Consider the following 17,522-nt stretch of genomic DNA (forward strand, 5'->3'; position numbering starts at 1 on the left):
AAATATATATATATATATAACATGATTTATACATCAGTAATGTCCCCTGGTATAAATGATAAAGTTCACTTACAAACGAGGCTTCTCCAAGGCTTTACACAAACAGGTGGAGGTTGATTCTAAAGGCCACAGAACTTTGTCAGCACGTATTTAAAAAAAAATATGGCCAAAATGAACCATGACCTAGGTCACATGTTTGTTTTAACTAATTACAGTAAAACAAAGAAGAGGTAGTTTCTAAAGTGCCTTTACTTGATAGTCATACCAGAAATAGTCAGCAGGGGTGCTAAATTTAAAACCAGCGAATGGTACATGACAATTCTGGACAGTTTGTATGGAAAAAAAGAATGTTAGAACCCTTTGAACTCTGCAATAGAAGCCTTCCACCAGTTCCTACATTGGTATTTTTGCTTATTGTGATGTTAATCCCTGGGGTATCTTCAAATGCTTCATATCCCTCAAATCTGCACTAATCTAAAAAGTTTTGTTAGTCAGTAAACTGTAATAATTGATAAATGTGTTGAAACTGTATAATTAAAAAAATCTTATTTTTTCATCAGATTTTACAAAATAGAAACACAAAACATATTGATCCAAAAAAAATTCAAAAACTTAGAAACATAAACAAAATACTTCTGAGCACTTATTAGGCGATTTATACTATGTACAGCATTTAGTTGTTAAGATTTGCTCATTTGTATGTGCAGAGTGCAAAGGCAGTATGATGGATTCATCACCGATTCCTCACCACTGCGTGCTTTTATACCGCACGTAAAAAAAAGTATTATTATTTTTATTTATTTAACCCTTATTTAGCCAGGGAAACCCATTGAGACCGAGGTTATAATTTGAAGAAAAATGAAAAAACAGCAAAAAGAAGACAGTAAAACATCAGTACTTAAAACATTCACATACCTCAACATCAAGCTCATGAAACAGATTTCTGAATAAGCTCAAGGAGACAAGGGCATTTAGTTTAGCAGTCTCCTGGAACTTATTCCAGGCATTAGGCACACAATAGCTAAAGGCAGTTTTTCCCAGTTCAGATTTGACTTGTGGCACCTCAAGGACTAACCAATCCTGAGATCTTGTCTGATAGAGATTAGAACACCATGCAGTGAGCGATGTCATGTAATTGGGCAGCTTTAAAATAATAGCTTTATACACTAACAAAGCAAATGCTTCCTTCTCCTAGCAGCCAGGGATGGCCAACCCACTGCCTGGTGAAGGTTACAATGATGTGTTCTGAAGTGATCACCAGTAATAAAATGGAGTGCTGAATGATATACAGTATCAAGCTGTATCAAGGTGATAGAAGCAGTGTGCATATAAATAATATCACCATAATCAAGTACAGGCAGGAAGGTAGATTGTACTCACAGCTTTCCATTTTCAGACGAAAAACACAATCTGTTTTTATAAAGGAACCCAAGTTTCATCCTTAAGCTTTTTGCTAGCTCATGAACATGAGGTTTAAAGGAGAGCTTTTCATCAAAAAAAACTCCAAGATAGGCTACTTATAGGAGGATACCCTTTCTATTTCAGAGCCGTCCAAAGTGCTAATTTCGAAATGAACTTCCTCCATAAAGCAGGATCTAGAGAATGGAATAAATTTTGTTAAAACATAGCGCAATGACATCATAACGAGCTACAGTCTTATGACATTGAAAACAAAAGCCTTACATTTCTGCTTCAAAAAGAATGAATGCTATAGCTATCATAATTATTTTTTTCCAATCTATCTAAACAGAATAATGCAACTTACAGCCTTTTAAACAATTTGAAATTGTATTTTGTTATTATAAATTATAAATAAGGAGAGTATTTTCAGTGCCTTAGTACTGTCAAATTACTGACAAAAAAATGAAAATATATGCTAGTAGCTCCTGTTCTGTTACCATGGACAGTCACCATAGTAACGGACACAACAGGTAAGTTTTCATTTTTTTGTTATAAAGATCACCTTTTATATGATATGTCGATGTATTTATGTAGCTACATTTATCCACAACAGACATTGGAGGAACATTATTGGTAAGAGTATGTCAATCTGAATCACCGGTAACCTACTTGTATAAACTGTGTCAGTTTAAAACTGGACAGAAGGGGTGCCATTGTTTACACTTCATTATTAATTAGGCAGGGCTCTGTGTGTGTGTGTGTGTGTGTGTGTGTGTGTGTGTGTGTGTGTGTGTGTGTGTGTGTGTGTTCGTGCTTGTCACACATTATTTACAGAGCAAACATGAATAATAATCAGTAAAACAGTTAGGGCTGAGAGTGTGCGGTGGGGGTGGCCTGAAGGGTGCTGCTTGGGGCTTCCAAAAAGGCTCTGTCCGGCACTGCAGAGAGCCACAGGCATGCACATCGAATGCTGCATGTAGCCTTATAAAGCATAACACCAGGGGCCGGATAACCGAGATAAAAAGAAGGCTGGCGAGAGGTCAAAGGAAAATGTCGACTTCAGGATATTGCGATAAAATCCGCAGGAGCGTACGATCCTCACAGCGCTGCTCCGAACACTGAACCTGCACTGATCCTGTAACAGCTGGGAGCAGCGCGGGATGTTAGGATGGGTATGATGAACGTGTGTGGATGATGTGCACGCATCAAGGATTAATCCATCTCTGCTAGGAGCGGAGAGACTTCAGGATAAAAATCACCATAACATCTCTTCAACGATCTGTTCTGAATATTCCGGAAAAAGAAGCGGACGGGAGGGAGGCAGAGGAGAGGAGAGGAGAGGAGGAGGAGGAGGAGGAGGAGGTGGGGAGCTCTAGGAGTGAAGGACGCCACCATCGTATCTCTGCATGGCTGCACTACTCTCCTGATTGACCGGCCCGCTGAAGGACCGACAAGCCAAACCCACCGGTGTGAGGACTGACAGTGCCTATATAAAGCCCTGCAGCAGCAGCAGCCTTGCAGCGGGTGTCTGTCATCACATCATCATCCTCCTCCTCCTCATCTTCCTCCTTCTCCTCTTTACGACCTGCAGACTGACTTGGATTAATCATTCTTTTGTGTTATCAGGATAGCATACAGCAGGAGCAGCCATGTCTCACGGATGGGGATACGGATCAACTAACGGTGAGGATCGGACAGCATGTAGCCTGCAGGATGTTCAGGTTAACAGGTTGAAAACATGCTGCCCCACTCTCAACTCACAGACAATGCCATTACTTCAGTAACTACTTCACCACGGTAGTCTGCTTTGTTACAACTTCAGGATAGGGTTGGTACTGACCTATTTAATACCAAACTTAATGCACTGTTTAAACAATGAAACACTGTTATTTTAAATTCATACATTTACAGAATCTGTTGGTCAGTCAGTAGGCCTAGCTATGGTGCAAGTTCTGAAAATCATATGACCAATTTTGAAAAGTGAGCTATTATTAGAGTTAAACTACCCCACCTGCACCTGAACTGGCCACAACATTCACGTTAATACATAAGTAATTTTGATCATTGATCATTTTAATGCTAAAAAAACTATTACTGAATTATGGATCATAATTATTATATTGAGGTATCTAAAAAGGATCTGAAAATATCTTCCAATAAAGCATCAGAACTGATATACTGTACTTTGTCAGGTACTTTCATTTTACTTTCCATTTTTAATGCTGCTTTAACAGTAATGCAGTAGTAATAATATAACAGTGTTATCATGCTGAAATAGGCAATTCTGCATATTCAATACTTTTGCTTTTGATATTTTGAGTACATTTTTCCGATAATATTTTTCTACTTTATATTACTTTTTGTGAGTGTTTTGCACTACTGTATTGTTACTTTAAGTAAATGATGAGAATGTGACAAAGCTGCAGAGTAAACCTGAGTGGATTTTTAAATGTGGAACTCCTTATTACTCCTTATTTTTGTTGTCATAAATCTGAAATTAGATTGAGAGGTTGGTGTTAAAGTGCTCCAGGCACAAAACAAATTAGAACAGGAAAAAACACAGTGTGATATACTTGTTTAACATTTATATTTCGCATTTATTTAATAAATGTATCTGTAGGACCTGACACGTGGGGAGTAGAATATCCTGTAGCTAATGGGCCCAGACAGTCTCCCATCAACATTGTCCCTAAGGAGGCCAAGTATGACCCCACTCTGAAGGCTCTGAAACTCAAGTATGATCCCTCCAACGCCAGTGGAATTCTCAACAACGGACACTCCTTCCAAGTGGACTTTGTGGACAACACAGACAGTTCCAGTAAGTGTGTGTGTGTGTGTGTGTGTACAGTATATATTTACCATTTAAAAGTTTGGAAATAGTTTTTTTGCCCCAGAGTAAGAGATCTGAAATAATCCAAATTTCCATTTGGTCTATTACTCCACACTGTTGCTGTTGCATGACAGGGAAGAAATCATTATCCAATCAGTCTCTAAATATGGAGTTTTTTGTCTGTTTGTCTTTACCTATCCAGTTTCAGCAGAGCTAACCCTAGTCTAGCCTACTGCCACTTTGAATGTTGAAGAACAGCTTTGCTATAGCAACATATTGCCTGTTAATTCCAGCTTGTTACAGGCATTATTATGCGCTTGACACTGGAACAGGAACCTGTTCCTATTTTAGTCTGCACACATTTTCAGGCAAACCCCAAAACGTACCAAGCAGCAACAAAGTGCAGACTGCTGTGAGACTTCTTCTGTTCTTATTTAACTGTTGCTCAGGTATCTTTGTCTCTTTCAGTCGTCAGTCTGGTTTAACTATTATACAGCGTTTCTTTCTCCATGCACAAAACAAACCCTTCATTCAAAATCACATGTAATGAAGACTTTCAAAAACCTAAGAGCATCAGATAACTCTAATCTGACAAGACTCATTGAAGCTTTTGTTGCAGGAGATTCCAAACTTGTGAACAATTAGTAACAGTAGTAGTAACCAGTAAGTTTTAGTATTAGTAAACATTATCTGTCCGTCTTGTTTATGCCTCCACCCCTGCTGTACTGTGGCAGATAAGAGCGTCTGATGATACTTGTTCAGTATCTGGAGGTCAGCAGGACATCAGCACCACCTCCCCCTGCTGCACTCACACTGTTTAACATTGGCAACATTCATCCAACAGCGCAAATCATGACAAGCATGACAATACATTGCATTATGACAAAATCATTATCATTTATGAAACCTGAAGAAACAATATAGTATTTCCCCTTCTTAGTTTTTATGGTCTTTTTCACATTTTGACTTAGTTTTTTTTTTTTTTTTTTTTTTTTTTTACAGTTTTAGAAAAAGCAGCATATTTAATAAGCATATATACTATAATAATATAACACTATGAAAGACTAAGGCCAAATGTCAAAAAGAATATATAGCTTTTTATCTTTGGATCGGTTTGCATTAGTGGAAACATAAAGAAGTATTTCACTGTGGAAAGATAGTCTTTTTTATAAAACTAGGCTGTCTATATGGTGTAAAGAACTTACATATACTACTTACATTGTTATGCAACAGAGCTGGTTGAAAATCAGCAAAGTATCCTTTTAATACGGCATTTTATTTTCTGCAAATGAGGCCCTCATTTGACAATAGATAGTGACTTAACAGACATTTATTAAAATGAAAATCTTCTTTATTACTTTAAACCTTGTTTTCCTGAGAATGTCTCTAATGATTCTGTTGTTTTGTTCTAACCAGCCCTGACAGGAGGTCCTATTTCTGGAACGTACCGTTTGAAGCAGTTTCATTTCCACTGGGGAGCCAGTGATGACAGAGGCTCCGAACACACTGTCAACGGCATCAAGTTCCCCTGTGAGGTACTGAAGCTACTGGAGCTTCTGCTTACAACTACCACATACAGTAACAGAGCCTCAGTTCATGTTATGAAATGCATAGCTAGGTTGTGTGGTGGTAATTGTGGTTCTATCCTGTCTTTGTCAAGAGGTTTAGGCAAAAATTGTGACAGGAACAGATCTGTTTATAAAGGAATTTCTGGGGTTTACATTTTACAGTAAAAAATATACTGGTTGATTTCAGTATCTAGCCCCAATATATTCAAATGTAACTATTTAGTGCTATACCCGACTTAGAGTTATGTCAGTCCAATCAGATTTGGCTGATTAATACAAATATTCAACAATTCTTTTATACATATATATATATATATATACATATATATATATATATATACATATATATATATAAATTAAAGTTTGTTAAACTTAGAAAGGACTCAGAGGGACATTCAGTGTGACAGTGGCATTAATGTAACATAAACAAGCTAAATGCGCTAATGACAGATCGGTAATTTTTTGCCAATACTAGATATCAAACAAAAGCCAGAGACTGTGTCGTGTTAGACCTCGATCACACAGAAGGGATTTTAGCAGCTCGAGGTAGCTTTTGGATTGTGTTTAATGAGAAAGAAGCATTGTGTTTAATGAGAATGAAGCTTTTTGCGTGCTGTTTTTGCGTTGTTACGCACCTCGTGTTTCTGTGCTCTAGGCGCCTGGCGTTTTTGGCGGACTGCTCTGAACTCCTCGAGTTGAAAAAACTTCAACTCAGAGTGGAAAAGAACCCCATGTCATCTCCACTTTTTTTCCCATCATAAGAGGCGGGCCTTCTGTGGTGGTCACAACCTCAGTTGCAACAGTAAAAAGGCGCAGCAAGCGTTCTTTAACTAGTGACATTCCATTTAAAAAAAAAAAAAAGCCAGCGCAGTGCGCCTCATGTTTTGCAACCTGCAAAATGATTTCTGTGTGATCGGGGCCTTAAGCTACTGTGAGCTGCAAATTCACCACTTCTAAGCAGAAGAGAGAAGATAATGTTATTGCGAAGCCTTACAATGCAGAGTCTCTCCTCCTCTGTGCCGCTGCATCACGTCAGCAGCTGTCTGTACCTAAGCGTGGCATTAAAGTCAAGAGCGCATACTCTGCATTAATATCTGGGGACCAGAACATCCCCAGTGTGTCCACAGCACACTGAAAAAAAATACAAATAAAAATCAGTCCACTGAAGGGTCTTTGACTGATAATTTGAATATCTGACTTTCAAGGGGCAGCCCTACAATTGTTAGGGCAACAGATAAAAAAATTAATAATTGATTCAGTATCCCTCCATCAGAATTTAAGTCCTTGCAGTTCGAAGAGGCCTTTACCAGCATTAAGATCATCATGACGGGACATAGTATTTACATATAAACACGAACTTGGACTCATGACATCAGTATGTCTAAAATTCTGACTGTGGCCCTGCCATGAGGTGAGTAAGAGCGAGTGAATCAGTCATATAAAGTCCTACATTATCAGACCTTTCATAATTGTGCTTGAAAGGCTTGAAAACACTTGCAACTGGTCTCCTCGGCCCACTGTCTCATTCCTTGTTAAATATCCACATTATCGTTTATGTTAGGTTTTGAATAAAATTACATATTGTCTGTTGCTCATGTCTTAGACTTATAACTTTGCCTCTTTTTCTTGCTAGCTTCACCTGGTGCACTGGAACACAAAGTACCCAAGCTTTAAAGATGCAGCCGGCGAGCCTGATGGACTCGCAGTGGTTGGGGTCTTTCTCAAGGTGAGTCATCGATGAGTCACTGACAAGCCATCAGACTGTGACAGCACTACAGACTGGGGGCGGGAAGCTGCCCTGCAAGGGACTATGTAAGCTTACGAGAAGAGCAAAATAATGAACACTGTATTTGAGTATTGTAAAATTGACTGTGTATGTATCTGTTTTGTGTTCCAGATTGGTTCTGCCAATCCCAGGCTTCAGAAGGTTCTGGATGGCTTGGATGCTATCCAGACCAAGGTAAATGTAATGATTGTAGAACTCCTAAAACTATTTGGGAAACAAATAACTCTGCAGTCATGGTTAACAATGAGTAACAATTTCTTCTCTTCTCTCCTTCCTCATTCCTTCTTTTCCATCCCTCCTTCCCTGACTCCTGCAGGGAAAGCAGACCGTCTTTGCTAACTTTGACGCAAAGACTCTTCTTCCTGGTTCTCTGGATTATTGGACCTATGATGGCTCTCTGACGACACCTCCCCTGTTGGAGAGTGTTACCTGGATTGTCCTCAAGGAGCCAATCAGTGTCAGCCCGGCACAGGTACCTAACTCGCTTTACCTACATAAAATCAGAATGAGTACTCCACCTGTACAATGCCACATTTTGAGTATAGATATACTTGTGATTTTGCTAGACACGCGTCCTGTGTCTCTCTCTGATGTGTTACAATCTGAAAGGACGCAGTAAACTCACTATCAACACATCTTAGGGATGCACCCTATTTTTTCCCTGATAATGCTACATTGTGAACAACAAATCTATGTTGAAATCATAGAAATAAACAATAGACCCCTCACAGTCTGTATAAAATTATCTGCAGACCTAGTTGATATTATAGAGTGATGTGTTGTTCACTGTAGCTAACATCAACCCAGTTGCTGAAAACAGCTGCACAGCTGGACGGATGTCCTAGGGGCGAACAACACTGTCGCTCTGACTTTATCTGTCCATTTACTGCCAAGTGATTTTGTTAAAAGCATGTGTAATTAGAGTTCTGCTGTCTGACACTCAGCTCTCAGCCTGCATTAACCGAACACTTACTTCAACATGTTAGTTTAGCATTAGCATGAGCCTCAGCCTCCAACTCCATGAAATTTGATCACAACTTGATGCTCCAGAGTTGTGACTATCGTGACTTACTCAGTGAGCAGAGCAAGACACGCTGCCACTTTTTTCTTCGTCTGACTGCAGGAAGGTGCGTTTGTTTTCCAGTTTGTGCGGTCCTTTTGGGCAGTCACCAAACACACCTGTAACTCAATATTATTAAAAAGTAAGAGACTCTACCTAGTGGTGGAACCGCACACTACAACAAATCAACACAACATTTAAGTTATACACCACACGACCCTTGTCTTCCGCAGTGTCGGTTAATATATTTTTAAATGGTTAAATTAGAAACAGCAATTAAACGATGATTGATTATTCATTGACATCCCATCTTTAAAGAAATATTCTGATTTGGTGAAATGTGTGAGAGACAAGAAGCTGAAATGACTGAGTAAAGACGTATGGAAATAAACATTCAGCTTTGAACTAATTCTAGTGGTGGATGACCCGAATTTTCTCAACAGAGATTTAAATCTTTCTATAGCTATATCTATGCCTTTCTGTATATGTATGTAATTTGTTTAATTTCCAGAGACATTGTCTTACATGAATATAACAGTAATTATGACCATATCACATCAAACACGAGTTTAACATTACAATTTGCCAAAAACACAAATTTTATTGGGGACCCACTCAAATGACCACCTGTGAGTCTTGGGGACTCCCTAAATTGAAAACCCAATCAACATCATTGTACTTGCTTTTGACTAATTGTACATTTTGGCTGTCCTGTGTACCCTATGATCCTTTTGAGCATTATCAGTATATGTTCTCCAAATCAATGCTAATCATCTGCAGGATACAGCTAAGCCTAGCGGTGTTACAGTTTAGAAAATTCACGGTTAGGTACATTTGTGGTACAGCAAAAAAGCAAAAATACCAGAGAATTTTCCTTCATTTTTAAAATTTGAATGTATGAAAAATAACATAATTTGGGCTTTTGTTTTTTGTACAAAGAGGAATTACAGTCTGGCTGAAATGGGCCTGTTAAAGTCTGGGTAAAGCAAAATCTGTAATTTGTCTCTGAACACCATCCATCCATCTTCTAACCGCTTCATCTAACCGCTGACGCATAGAGACAGACAACCATTCACACTCACATTCACACCTACGGACAATTTAGAGTTATCAATTAACCTGTATGTCTTTGGACTGTGGGAGGAAGCCGAAGTGCCCGGAGAGAACCCACGCTGACACGGGGAGAACATGCAAACTCCACACAGAAGGGCTACCACACCCGGGATCAAACCGGGAACCCTTTTGCTGTGAGGCGACAGTGCTAACCACCACACCACCGTGCCGCCCCTCTCTGAACACATTATACATATTAGAAAATATTTGTTGAAAATATGTGAGAAGACTGGGAACTGTGTACAGTAGTACTGAACTGTGGAGTTAAAACATTCAATTGTTTGTCAACATTTCTTTATCCAGGATTTTACAAATTCAAATTTTCCACACTTCACCTCTAACATAACCCCTTGCCTTCTTTATAAAACTACTTTACTATTGACATCAGAGTCCACAGTATCAGTGTTGTTTCTTTCACCTACTGTGTCAGCGGCGAGTTTGCTCTCTGAGTCTAATAAATGAATAAACACCTCTGTTAAATGTCAGTCATATACACACAAGCTAAACAGCCATCACTAACGCACCTTCAGTCTTTCAGCCCGAATCACCTACCCGGCCACCAGCAGTTACTGCTCACTGCTGTGGGTGTATGCTTAGCTAACAGTAGTAACATGCAGTAGCTAACATTAGCTACTGAACGAGAGACTAGCCCCGCAGCAGCTTTCATTCCCTTGTTTGGGGGTGCTAACCATGTGTGTTCTACTGGGATAGCTGCAAGGAGAATCTGTAGCTGTGTGGTGGCTCGTTCTTTGGCTTGCTGTGTTTTTATCCACTGCTCTCTCTCACCATCGCCCTCATAATTTACAGCAAAACCAAAGTGGCCCCAAACACCAGAGCTGCAGGTTATCGGAAGATCTTCTATTTCTGATCTCGTAATGGCATTACTGACCCTCTTGCAACGAGCTACCTCAGCGTAGCTGCCTCCAAATGTGTCTCAGTGAAGAAGAATGTTCTGGTTTGGGGGTGGGCAATGATCTTTGCTCTGATCTGCCAACTAGTGGATATATTCTTTAATCCTCATGAATATCACAAACTGTGAAAATGATGTTAATATAACATCGGGATATAAACATGTGCTCTTTAAAGGTGTTGGAAAAAAAACTGTATACTTAAAGTTGCATAGTTGCAAATCTGTTGCTGAGCAATTTCTGTTCTTGACTTGCAGATGAATTATAGCTTGTTGTTATAGTTTTGTTGTTAATTAACTTTCATATGAAACATGACAACCTCTTGTATAAGCTAATAAGTCAAAGGCTACAACAGTATATTTTAAACATGGTCAAAGAAAGAAGCCCTTGGACTAGTTGGGGTCACAGTGTCATTTGTTTGAGCTGTTTTTGAGATTGGATGTTTGTTCTGCACTGTATAACTGTATAAAGTAACAAATACATGCAGGATTGAACTTAAAACAACTAAACTGAAGCCACAGCTGGATTATACACTAGATATAATGTAAATATAGCATGGAAGGTCGTGTGGTTTTGAGTGTTACAGTGCAAGTACATGTGTCTATGTGTGTGAACGTGCACTCAGTAGCCGATGTGTATTTGTAGCAGTCCTAAATACAGACATATTTCTTGGCAGCCCACCTGCTGGTATGTGGGCTGGACATGCCGCTTCAGCACAGCGTTTCAATCATGTAGTCTGGAGAGACTGCTGCTGAATTCTCCAATGAAAGCTGAGTGTTCAACTTAATTTCGAGAAAATAAGAGGCGTGAAGTGCTCAGCCTTAGGCAGTCTAAGGAATCAAAAGAAGCAGCCAGTCAGTTACTGCAGAGTTAAGATAACTGCTTATTTCCTCATGTCTCCTTTTTAAGTCTTTTCAAAAAGCCTAATACAAATTTTATACTTTGATTTGGTAATCACCTCATCGAGTGTGTGTGCATGGTTTAAGGAGCTAGAGAGTTGGTCAGAACATTGTCAAGGTCAAGAGCATCAGAAGCCTTATCATTCTGTGGAGCAGGGTGGGTCTGTGCCTTGAGTGCCTCGTGTTTCACTTAGATTACACTAACTGCCTGTATCTCCACTGGACAGTTTGCACTCTATCTCTTTACATAATTAACACCGCCGCCCTGTACCATCACGTGACACAAACCCACGTTCCTGTTAAAGGTTTAATGCTCAGTATTACCTCTCTCTAAATAAACAATAGATGTATAACTAGCAGCTGTGCTAGTACAGAGAATTATATCCTTTCTGCAATGAAGAAATGAATACACACACTATAATAGCAGTTCAACACACACTGTGTTGTGATAAAGAAGTGCAGGCATTGCTGAGTGAGCCTGCTGAGGCAAATTAAATCCAAGCTCACCTGGTAGCTAAAGGCTAAATGGCTCCCAGAGGAGCTGCTGTTTATGCCACACGGCTGCCTTTGTCATTTCACACAAACAGGCACACGGACACACAGCCAGGTCTTTTACACTCACTCTCCCTCCTAACGTGCTCACTTGGTTCTAGTAGTTCAGTGTTCAGAGATTGTGCTTGTATTGTAGGGACATAAAGGCTGTTTCAACTGTCGGACAATTTCCTGATACATCTTAATGCTAGTATGTGCAGTATGGGACTAGTGTCAGTGTCTGCATGGCTGTGTTTTGCACTGCCATGTGCAAATGGGAGATAACCACCACAGCAGGAGGGTGTGAGGTGGCTGCCCTGGTACACACTGGGTTGGAGACATACTGGAAGAAGTGAGGCAGCTGCAATAAATTCTACATTTCCTTGATTTACCATGATCCAGGTGATGCTTCCTTCGGTCCCAGGGACTGTGCAGTAGTAGAGCTGTAGTGCTGTCCTGTTTGGTCCTGCATAAATTAAAGTGCGTTTTGATTTGGCCAACTGAAGATACAACAGCTCATGGGAATGTTTCATCATTCTGGTCTGGACCCATTTGCATTTGAGAAATGACTGTATTGCCACAGACAATATTTGCTCCTAATTAGATGACAGGTGTTGGATACCAAACAGATTGCTGGGAAGTTGCCATAGCCTATTATACATATAAAAGTTATATAAATTATATAAGTATAAAAAGCAGAACACTGGCTTATGGTGGGAACAATGCTCTGTGATGCCTTTTTTCTTCAAGTGAGGAATAAAATATATGCAGTTCACATAATCCGGTCAAAATTGATATATATTTTTAAACGCTTCAGATCCACACATTAATAAAAGTGTATGTCATCCAAGAGAGACAATAAAAACTGAATGGTCAAAGTCGTCATATTGAAATTTAAGGTGTGTTGATGGATTCACGATATCAGCTCATTAGAGATGCGAATCTTGCGGATATATCCGCGACATCCGCGGATATATCCGCAATCTGTGGGTGGGTGGGCCAATAAAAATTAACATTGTAATTAATTTCAGGTGGATTGCGGGTGGATTTGTCAGTTACCCATATGAAAACGGGAGGGGACCGCACACTCCGTAAAAACAGGGCACAAGAGGACTTGACTTACTTCAAAGACTTATATTATTGCAACAAAGCAAACAATATTAGGCTAGAGTAATTTTTACATGAGAAATGTGACCACATTCGAAAGTAGCCTATAATCTTTTAATTGTTTAAGTCAAGAAAATGCGCTTATATGAAAAGCGAATGAGCACGAACGGCTGGACATAATTTAAATGTAAATACAATAAGTCAATGTTTGGCGCGGGTTGGGTGCGGGTGCGGGTCTCTAAATTTTAGAAGATAATTACGTGGGGTGGGTGGCGGGTGGATGATTGATGAGTGCACGAGGATTGCATGCCTCGAGTTACATTATAAGTTAACGTTCCCCCTCCAACCCAGTGGATTAAATTAATTTTTTTTCTCAGTCTACACCTGCTGCTAGAGGCAGCAAAATATCTTTCATTTCATATCTTAAATGCTATATCACAGGCAACTGGACTTGCTTGTGTTTTTTGAAGATGTTTCACCTCTTATCCAAGAGGCTTCTTCAGTTCTGAATCATTTCCTTTCATAGTCATAGTTTACAAATATATGTAAGACTTGTCACGGTATGAACATTGGTTACATAAGCTTTAAAACCAGCCACAACTTAACCCTGAGCAAGAGTGACTGTCTGCTATTGGCCAGTCAACAGACCACAGTGTTTCTAGCTCCACCTTTTAGTACCAGATCTGTGTTAGGTATCCCAACAGAGGGGTGACCAAAACTGGGGACAGTTGGGAATGGTTCCAATGGTACCATCCACAACTTTTCACAGTGGAAATGGAAAAAATACACAACAAACTGAACTGAGCCATACTGGACTGCTTGGTGGAAACAGGGCTTATCTGTAAACAGCCTGTAAGGGCATAGCTTGAGACAAGGCATCAAAGCAGCAAGGCTGCCAGATGCAACTGATGTAGACAGATCCACTGTGCTGTCAAATAGATTGTTGCAAGAGCTGAATCTTAGTGGAATACGAATCACATTCCACTGTGCTCCCAGTGATGATGAGTTATACATGATAGAACATGATATTTCAGTTAACACAAATGCATTACACGTCAGCTACTGTAATGTACTGCCTAATTATCTTTTTCTCTCTCTCCTTCCTCATTAGATGGGTAAATTCCGCAGCCTCCTCTTTACAGGAGAAGGAGAGCCTCCATGCTGCATGGTCGACAACTACCGGCCTCCTCAACCTCTGAAGGGCCGTCAAGTCCGTGCTTCCTTCAGATAAACCCTGCTTCGTCTTTATTGCTCCCTTGCCCTCGTTTATCCTTCCTTCCTTACCCAAACCCTTTCACTCCTATTTTTCTCCACATGCAGTCTTTACATTGCTTATATTAGCCCTATTAACATCAACTTGAAAAGTAGAATGCTATGATGTAGACTACCTGGATGTATCTTGAATAATAGAATTTACGTTTTGACACGCTTTAGACATAGGCTCCATTTACACTTGTCATTTTAAGGGTCTCATAATCAGACAAAATCCAGATGAAAGACACTCTCATTTACATATAGTCACATACTGTAAATGCATCTGTTATTCAAATCCCAAATCTTATTATAATCCTTCTTTGTTTTCTCGGCTACATGCAACTCAGGGTCAGCCCTCCTCCGGTCCAAAAGCAGGTGGTGCACCTGAAGCTGTTTGGTAACTGCCAATTACACCAGAAGAATAACTTCTAGACTTGTTTAGTGCACTGTTTAGTTCATGGATGTTTAAAAAGAACTGGATACAGTGTTACATGCCCTGTGAATTTGTGAATCCTAGGGTAGTGAATGAACGACCTGCCTTACTCTGCCTCCGATTGGCTTACCCTGACATTTTTACACTAACCCTTACCAATCCCACTCCTCTTGCCTAAACCCAACCAATCCGCCCAACGATGGCAACGAGTACTAGCCAATCAAAGGTAGCATAGGACAGGTCATTCCTTCAAAATCCTAGGATTCACAAAATTGCACCCTGTTCATTCCTATTAATGTTGCTCAGTGGCGCATTAAGGCAAAAAAGTAAAAAATTACCCAGATTTTCCATATTGTTGGGCCCACAAAGCAGGTCCTCTGGAGACTTTTGCTAGCCAAGCAGCTAACTTCTAGCCCTCGGCTAACTTAATAGCGATAAAATTAATTTAACGTGTGACTCTTCCAGACCTTAGAAATGTAAGCAGACTGAATAGATCAAATCCCGAGTAACATGAATGAATCGTATTTACAAAGAGCAAGCGAGACAAAAATTTTATAGTTATTTTTCACAGCTCTAAGTCACACTACTCCCTCACTCATACAGCTCAATGCTCTCTCATCTCCACAGGTCAATGCTCTGGCTGGAGCTATTTTTTTCCCTGATTGCTTTAATGAGACGGAGAACAACGGCTAATTTCAGTGTTATTTTAGTATAACTTTAGGTGCTGTTATCACAAGGACAGAGGAGACAGAACATGGATGTAATAAGAAAATCAAACAGTGTGTGGCTATTTCAACAGACTGCTTACTGCTTAACTAGCTAGAATGCATCTCAAACTTCCTCTGGAGAGAGTGGACGCATGAAATGATTGAATGTAAATGTGGTCATAGATTGTGCATGCATGTGCTCAAAGAATATTACATAGCCTCCACGTTTTTCACTTGGTTAGAGACTGCGCTATTCCTGACAAAGGTAGCTTAAGAATTTTAGTCTATCAGCGTACACATGCCAGGGGACTAGTGATCTACTTACAGTGTCACATATACTAACAATGGGACAAGAATTCTAGGCCCTAATCTACTCATTTTGTTTGTGACATGTTATGCAACCCATTTTCTCTGGCAACTCTATAAGGAATAATCTATATTATCGGTGTGTGCCAGTTTTTTCAATAAATATAATAATTTAAATCAACAGTAATATACTTTTTCTGAGCATTAATGCATTTAAGTAACAAATAAAGACATACTTCTTAGGCAGCTTTGTTATGCGAGCTATATCCAACAATTATGGGCAAAAGCACACCTAGCTTATTATCAGAAACAATAATCCCTCCATGATTTTTGATATGAATTTGCCTTGTTTGAAAATGAAAGCCTTTATCAACTTCTGGAAGCTTCTTTCTATGCATTTCAGTGTGTTGTGAATTGTGCTGCAGACAGCTGCTCAGATTGTTAAAGCTAATGTTTTCATTGATGCCTCATCTAAGTCAGTTTGTGACAAAGTGATCACATGGAGTTTGGGACTATAATTTTGCAGCAGTGACTGTACAATTGTGCACTGTGGCTGCCACCCATCAAGTGACACTTGTATACACGAAGGTCTTTAGACTGGTAAAACTATGGAATACTCCGGTATGTTGTGAAAGACATACCAGAGTATTGGCTGATGGTACAGCCTGAGGCCATGTCCACAAAAATGCAAGTAAAAAGATTTTTTTTTTGTCTGTGTTGGGCTTCCATCCATTCTGGGTAAACATAGCCCTTTTTTCTTTCTTTCTTTTTTTTGTTTTTCCAACATGTGCATTACTATGGTTATGGCTCAACACATTCTATCAGTGGCAGTACAAGTGTAACTCCATGTTGTGTTAAAAAAAGAAAAGAAAACTATTACAACTTAACTACCTATCACCACAGTGCATTAAACATTGCCTTTAAGGCTAAAGTTAGACAGCTGTTAAGTTGAAAATACTTGAAAGAATCAGTTTATGACTATACGTAAATAAAAGCTACAGTATCAACAAAGGTCACAGAATCTTTCATTAAATTCTTTTAGATTGTCAGCAGTGTCTACAGTCATTACTGTTATAGTCATTTAACTAAACTGAGATAGATGGCAGATATTCATAATAGACCAGAGCAATGTTACTTTTTAGTTTCAATATTAATATAATAAAACAATCAGTTTTCAGAGTGTGGCTATAGTGAAACGGTAATAACCCTTTAAAGTGTGTCACTTAAAATTGCTGTTACACATTGCAGATGAAAAAATGTTTTTGTGTGTGAGTCTGCCATGTAATACAGGAACGGAATTTTATCAATAAAAATTTATAACTTGCCAGATGTCTCACATTGACCTTCTTTCTCACAACTCCTAATGACTTATTAGTATTAATTTGGTATTCAAGTACAGGATATAATACATGATTACTCAAAAGAGCTTGGTATCCACAAATATTGTACTGTGCTATATAGAAATGTTGGCCTGTGTGTTGTCCAACATTTTGGTCCAAACTGAAATATGTCACCAGTGAATGGATTGCTGTGGAATTTTGTACAGACATTTATGGCCTCCAGAGGAGGAATCCTAATGACTTTGGTTATCTTTTGACTTCCTCTAGCGCCACAATGAG

At 39.3% G+C, this 17,522-nt stretch overlaps 1 protein-coding gene across 1 annotated transcript; it reads left to right on the forward strand.

Annotated features, from left to right (window-relative positions):
• Positions 1–2,416: 2,416 nt before the first annotated feature.
• cahz (carbonic anhydrase) lies at positions 2,417–17,228 on the forward strand. The gene is made up of 7 exons (XM_050074863.1): positions 2,417–3,084; positions 4,022–4,219; positions 5,648–5,766; positions 7,433–7,525; positions 7,697–7,759; positions 7,902–8,057; positions 14,315–17,228. Exons 1-7 carry the CDS (start codon positions 3,051–3,053, stop codon positions 14,432–14,434), a joined length of 783 nt encoding a protein of 260 aa, XP_049930820.1. The 5' UTR covers positions 2,417–3,050; the 3' UTR covers positions 14,435–17,228.
• Positions 17,229–17,522: the final 294 nt, after the last annotated feature.

Source organism: Epinephelus moara, chromosome 21 (genome assembly GCF_006386435.1).
Source record: "Epinephelus moara isolate mb chromosome 21, YSFRI_EMoa_1.0, whole genome shotgun sequence".
NCBI lineage: Eukaryota > Metazoa > Chordata > Actinopteri > Perciformes > Serranidae > Epinephelus > Epinephelus moara.

Coding starts and splice junctions, on each gene's coding strand:
- cahz (XM_050074863.1), top strand. CDS start 3,051: ATGTCTCACGGATGGGGATACGGATCAACTAACG. Junction 7,526..7,696: donor TGGTTGGGGTCTTTCTCAAG/GTGAGTCATCGA, acceptor TTTGTGTTCCAG/ATTGGTTCTGCCAATCCCAG. Junction 8,058..14,314: donor TCAGTGTCAGCCCGGCACAG/GTACCTAACTCG, acceptor CTTCCTCATTAG/ATGGGTAAATTCCGCAGCCT.